The sequence below is a fragment of the Uranotaenia lowii genome, unplaced genomic scaffold, assembly GCF_029784155.1.
Source record: "Uranotaenia lowii strain MFRU-FL unplaced genomic scaffold, ASM2978415v1 HiC_scaffold_256, whole genome shotgun sequence".
Lineage (NCBI taxonomy): Eukaryota > Metazoa > Arthropoda > Insecta > Diptera > Culicidae > Uranotaenia > Uranotaenia lowii.
Window position 1 is genome coordinate 19,798 of NW_026598153.1, and position 18,036 is coordinate 37,833.

Here is an 18,036-nt window from a genome sequence, read left to right on the forward strand (position 1 = left end):
GTTTTTGACCCTTCAACTACTATTTTTAATATGTCATTAAATTGATTAAGAACTTTTATTGGCCTTTTAATTATTCCTAGTTCTTTCTGATTAATACCTAATCGATTTCAAGTAATTTGAAATAATATTCTATTAACTCTTCATAAAGAATTTAAAACATTATTAGGAAATAATGGACATAATGGAAGAACTTTAATATTTATTTCGTTATTTTCATTAATTATATTTAATAATTTTTTAGGTTTATTTCCTTATATTTTTACAAGAACTAGTCATTTAACTTTAACTTTAACATTAGCATTTCCTTTATGATTATCTTTCATATTATATGGATGAATTTGTCATACTCAACACATATTTGCTCATTTAGTTCCTCAAGGAACTCCTGCTGTTTTAATACCTTTTATAGTTTGTATTGAAACAATTAGAATGTAATTCGTCCAGGAACTTTAGCAGTTCGATTAACAGCTAATATAATTGCAGGACATTTATTAATAACATTATTAGGAAACACAGGGCCAATAAGCACTTCTTACGTAATTTTATCTTTAATTTTAACAACTCAAATTGCATTATTAGTTTTAGAATCAGCAGTAGCCATTATTCAATCTTATGTATTTGCTGTATTAAGAACGTTATATTCAAGTGAAGTCAATTAAAAATTTAAACTAATGTCAAATCATAATCATCCATTTCATTTAGTAGACTATAGCCCATGACCTTTAACAGGAGCAATTGGAGCAATAACAACAGTAACAGGATTAGTTCAATGATTTCATCAATATAATTTAAATTTATTTATTTTAGGTAATATTATTACTTTACTAACTATATATCAATGATGACGAGATATTTCGCGAGAAGGCACATTTCAAGGACTTCATACTTTTATTGTAACTTTAGGATTACGATGAGGAATAATTTTATTTATTGTGTCAGAAGTATTTTTTTTTATTTCTTTTTTTTGAGCTTTTTTTCATAGAAGCTTATCCCCAACAATTGAATTAGGAATAATTTGACCTCCTATAGGAATTGTAGCATTTAATCCTTTTCATATTCCTTTATTAAACACCGCAATTTTATTAGCTTCAGGAGTAACAGTAACTTGAGCTCATCATAGCTTAATAGAAAGTAATCATACTCAAGCTGTTCAAGGATTATTTTTTACAATTTTATTAGGAATTTATTTTACTATTCTTCAAGCTTATGAATATATTGAAGCTCCATTTACAATTGCTGACAGTGTTTATGGGTCAACATTTTTTATAGCAACTGGATTTCATGGATTACATGTTTTAATTGGAACAACATTTTTATTAATTTGTTTCCTTCGACACTTAAATTTTCATTTTTCAAGAAATCATCATTTTGGATTTGAAGCAGCAGCATGATATTGACATTTTGTTGATGTAGTATGATTATTTTTATATATTTCAATTTATTGATGAGGAGGATAAAATATTTATAAAGTATATAATTGTATATTTGACTTCCAATCATAAGGACTAAAAAATTTTCAGTATAAATAATGTTAATACTATTAATAATAAGTATAATTATTTTTATTATTACAGTAATTGTAATATTACTTGCTTCATTTTTATCAAAAAAAACCATTATTGACCGAGAAAAATCTTCTCCATTTGAATGTGGATTTGATCCAATAAATTATTCTCGCCTTCCTTTTTCTTTACGATTTTTTTTAATTGCTATTATTTTTTTAATTTTTGATGTAGAAATTGCTTTAATTTTACCTATAATTATAATTATTAAATCATCAAATTTAATTAGTTGAACAATCACAAGCTTATTTTTTATTTTTATTTTACTAATTGGGCTATATCATGAATGAAATCAAGGAGCTTTAGAATGAAATAAATAAATAAATTTTTTAAAAAAAATATGAAGCGATAAATTGCAATTAGTTTCGGCCTAATCTTAGGTGAAAATCCTACACCCATATTTTAAATTTAAAAATTAGGGTAATAGTTAACTATAACATTTAATTTGCATTTAAAAGTATTGATTTATTCAATTTACCTTTTAATTGAAACCAAAAAGAGGTATATCACTGTTAATGATATCATTGAGATTTTATCTCCAATTAAGAAATATAAATGGAATTAAACCATTAAAGAATAAAGTTAGCAGCTTTTTCTTGTTCATCATATTTCAAAAAAGATTTATATAGTTTAAATAAAACATTACATTTTCAATGTAAAAATAAAAAATTATTTTTTATAAATAATTTTATTTAAAAATTAAAATAATTTCCCTAACATCTTCAATGTTATACTCTAAATATAAGCTATTTAAATTTATTTTAATTTAAAATTATAATTATTAAAATTAAAATAATTATTCATAATATATAACTTAATAAATAAATTTTAAATTATTATTTTGAAATTCTTGTACTAATAATGAATAATATTTTAATTGATTATATAATATCTGACCCCCAAAATATTCACTTCAACCCTGATCAAAATATTGGTAAGAATTTTTACCTAAAACTAATGGAAATTTTACAATTCCTAAAGTTGAAATAATAGGTATAAATCATATTCTTCCTCTAAAAAAACTAAAATTATATATTATTAAAGATTTATTTAAAAAAAATAATGAAACATAATTAATTAAATATCCTATAAAACCCCCTATTAAACAAATTAATAAAGTTAATAATTTTAAATTTAATGGTAAACATACTATTTCAGGATTAAAAAATATTAATCAACTTAATATTCTACCCCCAATAATAGCTATTACTATTAAAAAAAAATTCTAAATCTTATAGTCCATCTTTTATCATTTAATATATTTAAAGAAAGATTATTAAATTCTCCAGTTATTGAATAATATACTAATCGAAAAGAATAACAAACTGTTAATCCAGTTCTAAAAAAAACAAAAAAAAAGAAAAAAAATTTATATAAGATAATAAAACAATTTCTAAAATTATATCTTTTGAATAAAATCCCGCTAAAAAAGGTATCCCACATAAAGCCAAATTAGCAATATTAAAACATCTAGAAGTTAAAGGTATACTTATACTTAATCCCCCTATATAACGAATATCTTGAATATTTTTTATATTATGAATAATAACTCCTGCACATATAAATAATAAAGCCTTAAATAAAGCATGAGTTAATAAATGAAAAAATGCTAATTTATAATAACCAATAGATAAAATTCTTATTATTAAACCTAACTGTCTTAATGTAGATAAAGCAATAATTTTTTTTAAATCAAATTCAAAATTAGCCCCTAATCCTGCTATAAATATTGTCAGTCCAGAAATTAATAATAAAAAATTTCCTATAAAAGTATTTTCTAATAAAATATTAAACCGAATTAATAAATAAACTCCTGCAGTTACTAATGTAGAAGAATGAACTAAAGCAGAAACAGGAGTAGGAGCCGCTATAGCTGCAGGTAACCAAGAAGAAAAAGGAATTTGTGCTCTTTTAGTTATTGCAGCTAATATAACTAAAACACCAATAATATTTATTTCAAATCTTTTATTCATTATTTCTAAATAAAAAATATAATTCCATCTCCCATAATTTAATATTCAAGCAATAGCTAATAATAAGGCAACATCTCCAATACGATTTGATAAAGCTGTTAATATTCCAGCATTATAAGATTTAATATTTTGAAAATAAATAACTAAACAATAAGAAACTAATCCTAAACCATCTCATCCTAATAAAATTCTAATTAAATTAGGACTAATAATTAATATATTATAGATATAACAAATATTAATACTAATAAAATAAATCGATTTACATTAAAATCTGCCTCTATATATTGATTTCTGTAAAAAATAACTAAAGAAGAAATTAATAAAACAAAAGATATAAATATTAAACTTATTCAATCAAATAAAAAAGTTATATAGATATTGAATGTAAAGAAACAACTTCTCATTCAATAAAATAAACTAAATCATTTAATAAAAATTTTAAACTAATTAAAAATAATCTTAAAACTAATAAAAAATAATATATAAAAACTATTTTTACAATAATTTACATAATACATGATCTAAAATGAAAAATTTCATATCATTGACACCACAAATCAATATTTTAATTAAACTATTTAAATAAATTCATAATATACAAAAATTTCTTTTTAAAATTAATAAATTTAAAGGCAACCAATGTATTATTAATAATAAATATTCTCGAATATTACTAACAGAAAAAAAATTATTTCCAGAATAAATTTTTCCATGTTGACTATAAGCAAATAAATATAAAGTATAAGCTGCTCTAAAAAAAGATAATAAAGATAATATAATTATAGTTAATCAAGATCAACTAACAATTCTATTTATTAAAGAAATTTCTCCTAATAAATTTAAAGTAGGAGGAGCAGCTATATTTCCAGAACATAATAAAAATCATCATAAGGAAAGTCTAGGTATAAAATTTAATATCCCCTTATTAATTAATAAACTTCGTCTTCTTATCCGTTCATAAGAAATATTAGCTAACAAAATAATCCTGAAGAACATAATCCATGAGCAATTATTAAAGTATAAGAACCATTTAACCCCCAATTTGTTATAGTTATTAATCCTCCTAAAACAATACCTATATGAGCAACAGATGAATAAGCAATTAAAGATTTTAAATCTATTTGTCATAAACAAATTAATCTAACTAAAACTCCTCCAACTAAACTAATTCCAATTCAAATAAAATTAAATTTTATTCCTGAAATTTGTAAAATTCTATATATTCGTAATAAACCATATCCCCCTAATTTTAATAAAACTCCAGCTAAAATTATTGAACCAGAAACAGGAGCTTCTACATGAGCCTTTGGAAGTCATAAATGAACTAAAAATATCGGCATCTTACTAAAAAAGCAAAAATTAAACATAAATATAAATAATTTAAATTATATAAGCTAAATATATTTAATAATATAAAATTTATAGAAAAACTAGAACTTTTAATATAAAAAATACCAATTAATAAAGGTAAAGAAGCTAATAAAGTATAAAATAATAAATAAACTCCTGCTTGTAATCGTTCTGGTTGATACCTCAACCTAAAATTAAAAAAAGAGTTGGAATCAATCTTCTTTCAAAAAATAAATAAAATATAAATATTCTTATAGAACTAAAAGTTAATAATAACATAAATAACAAAAATAAAATTATAAAAGTAAATAAATAAATATAATTATTATGCCGAATAATTATTTCTCTTGCTATTAATATTAAAGAACAAATAAATAAGCTTAATAAAATTAACCCATAAGAAATTATATCTATACCAAAATAATAAGAAATATTTATAAAATAATTTAAAGAACTAATATTAATTATAAAAATAAAAGTAAATAAAAAAAATAAATTTTGAACCATTCAATAAATATTTTTATAAAATAATAATAAAAAACTAAATAAAATTATAAAAAAAAATTTTAACATTGTAAAACGCTAAATCTTTGAAAATAATCATTTCCATGAGTACGAATTATAGATACCAAAATAGATAAACCTAAAACTCCTTCACAAACACAAAAAGTTAAAAAAAATATTCTAAAAAATCTTTCAAAATTTATAAAATTTAAATAAAAAAATATTAATATAAATAAAGTTAATACTATAAATTCTAAACTTAATAATGTACATAATAAATGTTTTCGAGTAGAAATAAAAGTAATACAACCAAAAATAAATATTAATATTATAAAAACATATATATATATATTTAACATTAGTTTTAATAGTTTAAAAAAAACATTAGTCTTGTAAACTAAAAATAAAAATATTTTTTTTAAAACTTCAAGAAAAAAGTTAAATTACTTTATCACTAATTCCCAAAATTAATATTTTACTTAAACTATTTCTTGATATTTTAAATTTTATTATAATAATTAGATTTTTAACTAGATTTATTTTTATACAAATAAAACACCCTTTAGCAATAGGAATAATATTATTAATTCAAACTTTATTAATTTCAATAATTACCGGAATTATAATAAAAACATTTTGATTTTCATATGTCTTATTTTTAATTTTTATAGGAGGAATATTAGTATTATTTATTTATGTAACTTCTCTTTCATCAAATGAAATATTTAATTTATCTATAAAATTAATTTTTTTTTTCCTTATTATAATTATTTTATCAATTATGTTTTCATTTATTATTGATAAATCATTAATTGAAAATTTTATTACAAATCAAGAAATAAATAACTTATTTAATCAAGAAATATTAATTTTAGAAAATACAATTATATTAAATAAAATATATAATTTTCCTACAAATTTAATTACATTAATTTTAATCAATTATTTATTTTTAACTTTATTAGTAACTGTAAAAATTACAAAAAAAAATTATGGTCCTCTTCGACCAATATAATAAATTAATGAATAAACCTTTTCGAAAACATCACCCACTAATTAGAATTGCTAATAATGCATTAGTTGATTTACCTGCCCCATCAAATATTTCTGCCTGATGAAATTTTGGATCATTACTAGGATTATGTTTAATTATTCAAATTTTAACAGGACTATTTTTAGCTATACATTATACAGCAGATATTGAAACTGCATTCAATAGAGTAAATCATATTTATCGAGATGTAAATAATGGATGATTTTTACGAATTTGTCATGCAAATGGAGCATCATTTTTTTTTGCATGTTTATTTTCTCATGTAGGACGAGGAGTTTATTATAGTTCTTATTTATTTATTCCTACTTGAATAACAGGAGTTATTATTTTATTTATAGTAATAGCAACAGGATTTTTAGGTTATGTTTTACCTTGAGGACAAATATCATTTTGAGGAGCAACAGTAATTACTAATTTATTATCTGCTATTCCTTATTTAGGAACAGATTTAGTACAATGAATTTGAGGAGGATTTGCAGTAGATAATGCTACTTTAACCCGATTTTTTACATTTCATTTTATTCTTCCTTTTATTATTTTAGCTCTTATAATAATTCATTTATTATTTTTACATCAAACAGGATCTAACAATCCTTTAGGATTAAATTCAAATGTAGATAAAATTCCCATTTCATCCTTATTTTATTTATAAGGATATTGTAGGGTTTATTGTATTTATTTGAATTTTAATTGCTTTTATTTGAAAATTTAATTATTTATTAATAGATCCAGAAAATTTTATTCCTGCTAATCCTTTAGTTACTCCTGTTCATATTCAACCAGAATGATATTTTTTATTTGCATACGCAATTTTACGATCAATTCCTAATAAATTAGGGGGAGTAATTGCATTAGTCTTATCAATTGCTATTTTAGCTATTTTACCTTTTACACATATTAGTAAATTCCGAGGATTACAATTTTACCCTTTAAATCAAATTTTATTTTGAAATATAGTAATTATTTCAAGATTATTAACTTGAATTGGAGCTCGTCCAGTAGAAGATCCTTATGTATTAGTAGGACAAATTTTAACAGTATTATATTTTCTTTATTTTTTAGTTAATCCTTTATTAACAAAATTTTGAGATAAATTATTAAATTAATTTAAATTAATAAGCTTTTATAGTATATGTCTTGAAAACATAAGAAAGAAGTAAAATCTTCTATTAATTTATACTAAAAAAAATTCATTAAAATAAAAAAGATAAAATAAAAATTTTTAACCCAATAAAAAAAAATAAATAATTTAAAGATAAAGGTAAAAATCTTTTTCAAGCTAAATATATTAATTTATCATATCGAAATCGAGGTAAAGTTCCTCGAACTCAAATAAATATAAAGAAATAAAAGTTAATTTTAAAAAAATAAAAAACTATAAATATCTCTTCCTAAAAAAATTACACTAAATAATATTCTCATAAATAAAATACTTGAATATTCAGCTAAAAAAATTAAAGCAAATCCCCCACTTCTATATTCTACATTAAACCCAGAAACTAATTCAGATTCTCCTTCAGCAAAATCAAAAGGAGTACGATTAGTTTCAGCTAAACATGAAGCAAATCATACTAAAGATAAAGGAAAACAAAAAATAATAAATCAAATATAATTTTGATATAAATAAAAATCTAAAAAATTATAACTACCAATTAAAAAAATAAATCTTAATAAAATTAAAGCTAAACTAACTTCATAAGAAATTGTCTGAGCAACAGCACGTAACCCCCCTAATAATGCATAATTAGAATTAGAAGACCACCCAGCTACTATAACAGTATAAACACCTAAACTAGTAACACATAAAAAAAATAACACTCCTAAATTAAAAGAATATAATTTAATTAAATAAGGTATACATATCCAAATTAATAAAGATAAAAATAAAGAAAAAATAGGAGAAAAGTAATAAAAAATATAATTAGATAATAAAGGATAAGTTTGTTCTTTAGTAAATAATTTTACAGCATCTCTAAAAGGTTGTAATAACCCTAAAAATCCTACTTTATTTGGACCTTTTCGAATTTGAATATAACCTAATACTTTTCGTTCTAATAAAGTTAAAAAGGCAACTCCAACTATTACACAAATAACTAATAATAAGCTTCCAACTAATGATAATAAATAATCTATTAAAAACAATACTATTTATAATTTATTAAATTATATAAATAAATCCTAAATTTATTGCACTAATCTGCCAAAATAGTTAAATAAAATTATTAATATTCAAATTATTAAAATTTATATTTTTTATATTAGGTCCTTTCGTACTATAATATAATAATTAATTAAAGATAGAAACCAACCTGGCTTACGCCGGTTTGAACTCAGATCATGTAAGAATTTTGACAATTTTGACAATTTTGACAATTTTGACAATTTTGACAATTTTGACAATTTTGACAATTTTGACAATTTTGACAATTTTGACAATTTTGACAATTTTGACAATTTTGACAATTTTGACAATTTTGACAATTTGACAATTTTGACAATTTTGACAATTTTGACAATTTTGACAATTTTGACAATTTTGACAATTTTGACAATTTTGACAATTTTGACAATTTTGACAATTTTGACAATTTTGACAATTTTGACAATTTTGACAATTTTGACAATTTTGACAATTTTGACAATTTTGACAATTTTGACAATTTTGACAATTTGACAATTTTGACAATTTTGACAATTTTGACAATTTTGACAATTTTGACAATTTTGACAATTTTGACAATTTTGACAATTTTGACAATTTTGACAATTTTGACAATTTTGACAATTTTGACAATTTTGACAATTTTGACAATTTTGACAATTTTGACAATTTTGACAATTTTGACAATTTTGACAATTTTGACAATTTTGACAATTTTGACAATTTTGACAATTTTGACAATTTTGACAATTTTGACAATTTTGACAATTTTGACAATTTTGACAATTTTGACAATTTTGACAATTTTGACAATTTTGACAATTTTGACAATTTTGACAATTTTGACAATTTTGACAATTTTGACAATTTTGACAATTTTGACAATTTTGACAATTTTGACAATTTTGACAATTTTGACAATTTTGACAATTTTGACAATTTTGACAATTTTGACAATTTTGACAATTTTGACAATTTTGACAATTTTGACAATTTTGACAGTTTTGACAATTTTGACAATTTTGCCAATTTTGACAATTTTGACAATTTTGACAATTTTGACAATTTGACAATTTTGACAATTTTGACAATTTTGACAATTTTGACAATTTTGACAATTTTGACAATTTTGACAATTTTGACAATTTTGACAATTTTGACAATTTTGACAATTTTGACAATTTTGACAATTTTGACAATTTTGACAATTTTGACAATTTTGACAATTTTGACAATTTTGACAATTTTGACAATTTTGACAATTTTGACAATTTTGACAATTTTGACAATTTTGACAATTTTGACAGTTTTGACAATTTTGACAATTTTGCCAATTTTGACAATTTTGACAATTTTGACAATTTTGACAATTTCGACAATTTTGACAATTTTGACAATTTTGACAATTTTGACAATTTTGACAATTTTGACAATTTTGACAATTTTGACAATTTTGACAATTTTGACAATTTTGACAATTTTGACAATTTTGACAATTTTGACAATTTTGACAATTTTGACAATTTTGACAATTTCGACAATTTTGACAATTTTGACAATTTTGACAATTTTGACAATTTTGACAATTTTGACAATTTTGACAATTTTGACAATTTTGACAATTTTGACAATTTCGACAATTTTGACAATTTTGACAATTTTGACAATTTTGACAATTTTGACAATTTTGACAATTTTGACAATTTTGACAATTTTGACAATTTTGACAATTTTGACAATTTTGACAATTTTGACAATTTTGACAATTTTGACAATTTTGACAATTTTGACAATTCTGACAATTTTTGACAATTTTGGCAATTTTGACAATTTTGACAATTTTGACAATTTGACAATTTTGACAATTTTGACAATTTTGACAATTTTGACAATTTTGACAATTTTGACAATTTTGACAATTTTGACAATTTTGACAATTTTGACAATTTTGACAATTTTGACAATTTTGACAATTTTGACAATTTTGACAATTTTGACAATTTTGACAATTTTGACAATTTTGACAATTTTGACAATTTTGACAATTTTGACAATTTTGACAATTTTGACAATTTTGACAATTTTGACAATTTTGACAATTTTGACAATTTTGACAATTTTGACAATTTTGACAATTCTGACAATTTTTGACAATTTTGGCAATTTTGACAATTTTGACAATTTTGACAATTTGACAATTTTGACAATTTTGACAATTTTGACAATTTTGACAATTTTGACAATTTTGACAATTTTGACAATTTTGACAATTTTGACAATTTTGACAATTTTGACAATTTTGACAATTTTGACAATTTTGACAATTTTGACAATTTTGACAATTTTGACAATTTTGACAATTTTGACAATTTTGACAATTTTGACAATTTTGACAATTTGACAATTTTGACAATTTTGACAATTTGACAATTTTGACAATTTTGACAATTTTGACAATTTTGACAATTTTGACAATTTTGACAATTTTGACAATTTTGACAATTTTGACAATTTTGACAATTTTGACAATTTTGACAATTTTGACAATTTTGACAATTTTGACAATTTTGACATTTTGACAATTTTGACAATTTTGACAATTTTGACAATTTTGACAATTTTGACAATTTTGACAATTTTGACAATTTTGACAATTTTGACAATTTTGACAATTTTGACAATTTTGACAATTTTGACAATTTTGACAATTTTGACAATTTTGACAATTTTGACAATTTTGACAATTTTGACAATTTTGACAATTTTGACAATTTTGACAATTTTGACAATTTTGACAATTTTGACAATTTTGACAATTTTGACAATTTTGACAATTTTGACAATTTTGACAATTTTGACAATTTGACAATTTTGACAATTCTGACAATTTTTGACAATTTTGGCAATTTTGACAATTTTGACAATTTTGACAATTTGACAATTTTGACAATTTGACAATTTTGACAATTTTGACAATTTTGACAATTTTGACAATTTTGACAATTTTGACAATTTTGACAATTTTGACAATTTTGACAATTTTGACAATTTTGACAATTTTGACAATTTTGACAATTTTGACAATTTGACAATTTTGACAATTTTGACAATTTTGACAATTTTGACAATTTTGACAATTTTGACAATTTTGACAATTTTGACAATTTTGACAATTTTGACAATTTTGACAATTTTGACAATTTTGACAATTTTGACAATTTTGACAATTTTGACAATTTTGACAATTTTGACAATTTTGACAATTTTGACAATTTTGACAATTTTGACAATTTTGACAATTTTGACAATTTTGACAATTTTGACAGTTTTGACAATTTTGACAATTTTGCCAATTTTGACAATTTTGACAATTTTGACAATTTTGACAATTTTGACAATTTTGACAATTATGACAATTTTGACAATTTTGACAATTTTGACAATTTTGACAATTTTGACAATTTTGACAATTTTGACAATTTTGACAATTTTGACAATTTTGACAATTTTGACAATTTGACAATTTTGACAATTTTGACAATTTTGACAATTTTGACAATTTTGACAATTTTGACAATTTTGACAATTTTGACAATTTTGACAATTTTGACAATTTTGACAATTTTGACAATTTTGACAATTTTGACAATTTTGACAATTTCGACAATTTTGACAATTTTGACAATTTTGACAATTTTGACAATTTTGACAATTTTGACAATTTTGACAATTTTGACAATTTTGACAATTTTGACAATTTTGACAATTTTGACAATTTTGACAATTTTGACAATTTTGACAATTTTGACAATTTTGACAATTTTTGACAATTTTGACAATTTTGACAATTTTGACAATTTTGACAATTTTGACAATTTTGACAATTTTGACAATTTTGACAATTTTGACAATTTTGACAATTTTGACAATTTTGACAATTTTGACAATTTTGACAATTTTGACAATTTTGACAATTTTGACAATTTTGACAATTTTGACAATTTGACAATTTTGACAATTTTGACAATTTTGACAATTTTGACAATTTTGACAATTTTGACAATTTTGACAATTTTGACAATTTTGACAATTTTGACAATTTTGACAATTTTGACAATTTTGACAATTTTGACAATTTTGACAATTTTGACAATTTTGACAATTTTGACAATTTTGACAATTTTGACAATTTTGACAGTTTTGACAATTTTGACAATTTTGCCAATTTTGACAATTTTGACAATTTTGACAATTTTGACAATTTTGACAATTTTGACAATTTTGACAATTTTGACAATTTTGACAATTTTGACAATTTTGACAATTTTGACAATTTTGACAATTTTGACAATTTTGACAATTTTGACAATTTTGACAATTTGACAATTTTGACAATTTGACAATTTTGACAATTTTGACAATTTTGACAATTTTGACAATTTTGACAATTTTGACAATTTTGACAATTTTGACAATTTTGACAATTTTGACAATTTTGACAATTCTGACAATTTTTGACAATTTTGGCAATTTTGACAATTTTGACAATTTTGACAATTTGACAATTTTGACAATTTTGACAATTTTGACAATTTTGACAATTTTGACAATTTTGACAATTTTGACAATTTTGACAATTTTGACAATTTTGACAATTTTGACAATTTTGACAATTTTGACAATTTTGACAATTTTGACAATTTTGACAATTTGACAATTTTGACAATTTTGACAATTTTGACAATTTTGACAATTTTGACAATTTTGACAATTTTGACAATTTTGACAATTTTGACAATTTTGACAATTTTGACAATTTTGACAATTTTGACAATTCTGACAATTTTTGACAATTTTGGCAATTTTGACAATTTTGACAATTTTGACAATTTTGGCAATTTTGACAATTTTGACAATTTTGACAATTTGACAATTTTGACAATTTTGACAATTTTGACAATTTTGACAATTTTGACAATTTTGACAATTTTGACAATTTTGACAATTTTGACAATTTTGACAATTTTGACAATTTTGACAATTTTGACAATTTTGACAATTTTGACAATTTTGACAATTTTGACAATTTTGACAATTTTGACAATTTTGACAATTTTGACAATTTTGACAATTTTGACAATTTTGACAATTTTGACAATTTTGACAATTTTGACAATTTTGACAATTTTGACAATTTTGACAATTTTGACAATTTTGACAATTTTGACAATTTTGACAATTTTGACAATTTTGACAATTTTGACAATTTTGACAATTTTGACAATTTTGACAATTTTGACAATTTTGACAATTTTGACAATTTTGACAATTTTGACAATTTTGACAATTTTGACAATTTTGACAATTTTGACAATTTTGACAATTTTGACAATTTTGACAATTTTGACAATTTTGACAATTTTGACAATTTTGACAGTTTTGACAATTTTGACAATTTTGCCAATTTTGACAATTTTGACAATTTTGACAATTTTGACAATTTTGACAATTTTGACAATTTTGACAATTTTGACAATTTTGACAATTTTGACAATTTTGACAATTTTGACAATTTGACAATTTTGACAATTTTGACAATTTTGACAATTTTGACAATTTTGACAATTTTGACAATTTTGACAATTTTGACAATTTTGACAATTTTGACAATTTTGACAATTTTGACAATTTTGACAATTTTGACAATTTTGACAATTTTGACAATTTTGACAATTTTGACAATTTTGACAATTTTGACAATTCTGACAATTTTTGACAATTTTGGCAATTTTGACAATTTTGACAATTTTGACAATTTGACAATTTTGACAATTTTGACAATTTTGACAATTTTGACAATTTTGACAATTTTGACAATTTTGACAATTTTGACAATTTTGACAATTTTGACAATTTTGACAATTTTGACAATTTTGACAATTTTGACAATTTTGACAATTTTGACAATTTTGACAATTCTGACAATTTTTGACAATTTTGGCAATTTTGACAATTTTGACAATTTTGACAATTTGACAATTTTGACAATTTTGACAATTTTGACAATTTTGACAATTTGACAATTTTGACAATTTTGACAATTTTGACAATTTTGACAATTTTGACAATTTTGACAATTTTGACAATTTTGACAATTTTGACAATTTTGACAATTTTGACAATTTTGACAATTTTGACAATTTTGACAATTTTGACAATTTTGACAATTTTGACAATTTGACAATTTTGACAATTTTGACAATTTTGACAATTTTGACAATTTTGACAATTTTGACAATTTTGACAATTTTGACAATTTTGACAATTTTGACAATTTTGACAATTTTGACAATTTCGACAATTTTGACAATTTCGACAATTTTGACAATTTCGACAATTTTGACAATTTTGACAATTTTGACAATTTTGACAATTTTGACAATTTTGACAATTTTGACAATTTTGACAATTTTGACAATTTTGACAATTTTGACAATTTTGACAATTTTTGACAATTTTGACAATTTTGACAATTTTGACAATTTTGACAATTTTGACAATTTTGACAATTTTGACAATTTTGACAATTTTGACAATTTTGACAATTTTGACATTTGACAATTTTGACAATTTTGACAATTTTGACAATTTTGACAATTTTGACAATTTTGACAATTTTGACAATTTTGACAATTTTGACAATTTTGACAATTTTGACAATTTTGACAATTTTGACAATTTTGACAATTTTGACAATTTTGACAATTTTGACAATTTTGACAATTTTGACAATTTTGACAATTTTGACAATTTTGACAATTTTTACAATTTTGACAATTTTGAACATGCAAATTTTTTTTAAGAAAATCCCAAAATTACCTCCATAGATTTATAAAGAAATCTGAAAAATGTGTGGAGAGCAGAAAAATATAACATGCATATCTCAAATAATCTTTAACCGTTAATAAACTTACCAAAACGACTTGATTTTCCTAGAATGTCCTTGACAATGTTTTTGAAAATGACATTGGTCGTAGTTGTTTGTAAGCTAATCAGTAAGTAATTAAGTAAGTAAGTAAGTATGTAAGAAAGTTAGTAAGTAAGTAAGTAAGTAAGTAAGTAAGTAAGTAAGTTAGTAAGTAAGTAAGTAAGTAAGTAAGTAAGTAAGTAAGTAAGTAAGTAAGTAAGTATGTAAGTAAGTAAGTAAGTAAGTAAGTAAGTAAGTAAGTAAGTAAGTAAGTAAGTAAGTAAGTAAGTAAGTAAGTAAAAAACGACCTAAGACTAAGCCAAATTTTCTCAAAAAGTTTTTTTTTGTAATTCTGGTATTTAAACATGCGATTCGATACTACATCTTGGAAAAATCTGAAAATCTGATAGAACATTTCAAATATTGGTAAAATGTTTCAAATATGTTTCAAAATTGCCGCTCAAATCCAGAAAATGTCTCAAATAGTCAAAACATTTTCATGAAAAATATCTATAAAGGTTGCAAAAGTTTATAAAATTTATAAATAAAAAAAATGTTGCAAATTTATTCCAACACAGTTTATAAGCCTAACACAAAAATTCAAAAACAGTCTCAGTCATTTTTAAGAGACTCAAAAGCATTCAAGTAATGTCTAAAAAATGCCATGATTTGTCCCAAAAATATCTCATCAGAGAAACAATGCAATTGTTTCGAAACTTCAAGATATTTGTAGCTGCTTGCTGCCCTTGTAGAATTTATTTGAAAATTCTCATTATTTTTGAAAATTTCCTAAACAAATCGTTCAACTGCTTCAAAACTGTTTTCGAAGTTTTCCAAACTTTTCTAAAAAAATTGTTTAAAATTGCCCAAAAAGTTTTTGAGATCAGAAGATGTTCTCAAGCGTCCAAAAAGTGTTCGAATTTCAAAAATGTTTTTAATAATGGTTCAATGAATGACACAAAAATGACAAAAAATTCCACAAGAAAGTCACTTAAATGTTACGAAAGTGTCTTAAAAAATGACAAACAGATAGATTGACTTCAAAATGGAACACAAATGACACCAAAACGACCAAAAAGTACTATGGAAATGTCATGAAAAATACATAAATTAACAATAACGTTACCCGAAAAGTTACAATAATGTTACCAAAATAATAAATTTGGATTATTTTTGACTCAATTTTCACAATAATGCATAAAAATTACACAAAATTTACAAACAGGCAAAAATATATTATAACACTTTTGTTAAACGTCACAAAAGGCACATATTGAAAAAAAATTTGATAAAAATAACAAAAAATGTCCAAAAATTTAGAAATGTTGAAATCCTTTAAATGTGTGATAAAAGTATAATAATAATAAATAATAATAAATAATAAATAAAATTAAATATATGAGTGATTTCCAGTCCTATCAGTTGTAAACTCTCAATGCATGCCCCTGCCAATATTCTTTCTACAGTGCAGCAGTGTTCACTTACGAAAGAGGGTAGTCTCAAATAATAGTCGTATAAATTTAATCTTTCAATCCACTTGTTAGCATTCGCTCTCCCAACATTTAACCATAGCATTTCGGAAAAGCTTTCCAACATTCTTAATGCGCATTTTCTCCTCTTCAAGCTCATAGAAATTTTACCGTCATCATCATCATCATCATCATCATCATCGTCATGGAAGCTATCTTTCTCACAGTTAGTCGGTCGTTTCATTCTCACAGCATCCCCATTGTTGTCTACTACTTTCGTTGTTGTTCAAATGCACGTCCCATCTTCTCCATTGATTCAGCTCAGATTCAGGAGCCGGTGTTGCATTGACAGAGATTTACCATTGCATTCATATTTACATAACCTAGCAGTGGAAACCGGCTTACACTCTTCAAGTGTTTCACCTCTCTTCCACATTTTTTTTTGAAAAAATGGTTTTCCTAACCGAATGAGAAACTGCACAATCTTTGTACTAAAATTTCATTTCGAAGAAAAATATAACCTCTTGGATGGGTTGGGATTTGATTGTTTGTTTACAAATCCTTCCCCGGCCTGTTTCAGACAGGTACCTCGCTCAACACAAGCAGATCCGAGCGCATAATTCTACGTTCTCATACCCTCATCCTGTTAAGAATCGCGCCCGGAGAATGACGACGACGGATTTATGGCAATTTCATTTTTTATACTTGCTACCACCCACGGAGATTCCCACCTTGAAGATTCTGAAGGCGGAGCTTGGAGAAAAGGACAGGAGTTGAGGCGCTCATAAATTTTAAACGAGCTCATCTGTCTTTGCATTTGCAGGTTAGGTAGGTAAGGCGCGGGAATATATTACCTCATTATGCCATCCGTGAGGATTGCAATTCCACCTTCTCGGTGACAAAGCTTCCATAAATGACAATCTGAATGGAGCCAACTTAATGAGATTTCATCCAAACGTTTCATCGGCTTCCGTTGGAGACATTTCAAGGCTC

The 18,036-nt window shown here is 23.2% G+C and overlaps 3 protein-coding genes and 2 pseudogenes across 3 annotated transcripts; 2 read left to right on the plus strand and 3 right to left on the minus strand.

Annotated features, from left to right (window-relative positions):
- Positions 1-8: 8 nt before the first annotated feature.
- LOC129759734 (cytochrome c oxidase subunit 3-like) lies at positions 9-1,461 on the plus strand (annotated as a pseudogene).
- An 856-nt stretch (positions 1,462-2,317) lies between these two features.
- Positions 2,318-3,907, minus strand: LOC129759733 (NADH-ubiquinone oxidoreductase chain 5-like). The gene is given in 3 exon segments (XM_055757253.1): positions 2,318-2,780; positions 2,783-2,899; positions 2,902-3,907. Coding segments are annotated over 3 exon segments (969 nt in total). The 5' UTR covers positions 3,536-3,907; the 3' UTR covers positions 2,318-2,562.
- A 214-nt stretch (positions 3,908-4,121) lies between these two features.
- LOC129759732 (NADH-ubiquinone oxidoreductase chain 4-like) lies at positions 4,122-5,459 on the minus strand (annotated as a pseudogene).
- A 390-nt stretch (positions 5,460-5,849) lies between these two features.
- Positions 5,850-7,558, plus strand: LOC129759731 (NADH-ubiquinone oxidoreductase chain 6-like; the record flags this gene model as incomplete). Its single annotated transcript, XM_055757252.1, is given in 1 exon segment — positions 5,850-7,558. A coding segment is annotated over 1 exon segment (558 nt), but the record flags the coding sequence as incomplete, so codon positions are not given.
- An 81-nt stretch (positions 7,559-7,639) lies between these two features.
- Positions 7,640-17,287, minus strand: LOC129759735 (NADH-ubiquinone oxidoreductase chain 1-like). Its single transcript, XM_055757254.1, is given in 2 exon segments — positions 7,640-8,590; positions 17,215-17,287. Coding segments are annotated over 2 exon segments (858 nt in total). The 3' UTR covers positions 7,640-7,805.
- Between the last annotated feature and the right edge of the window lie 749 nt (positions 17,288-18,036).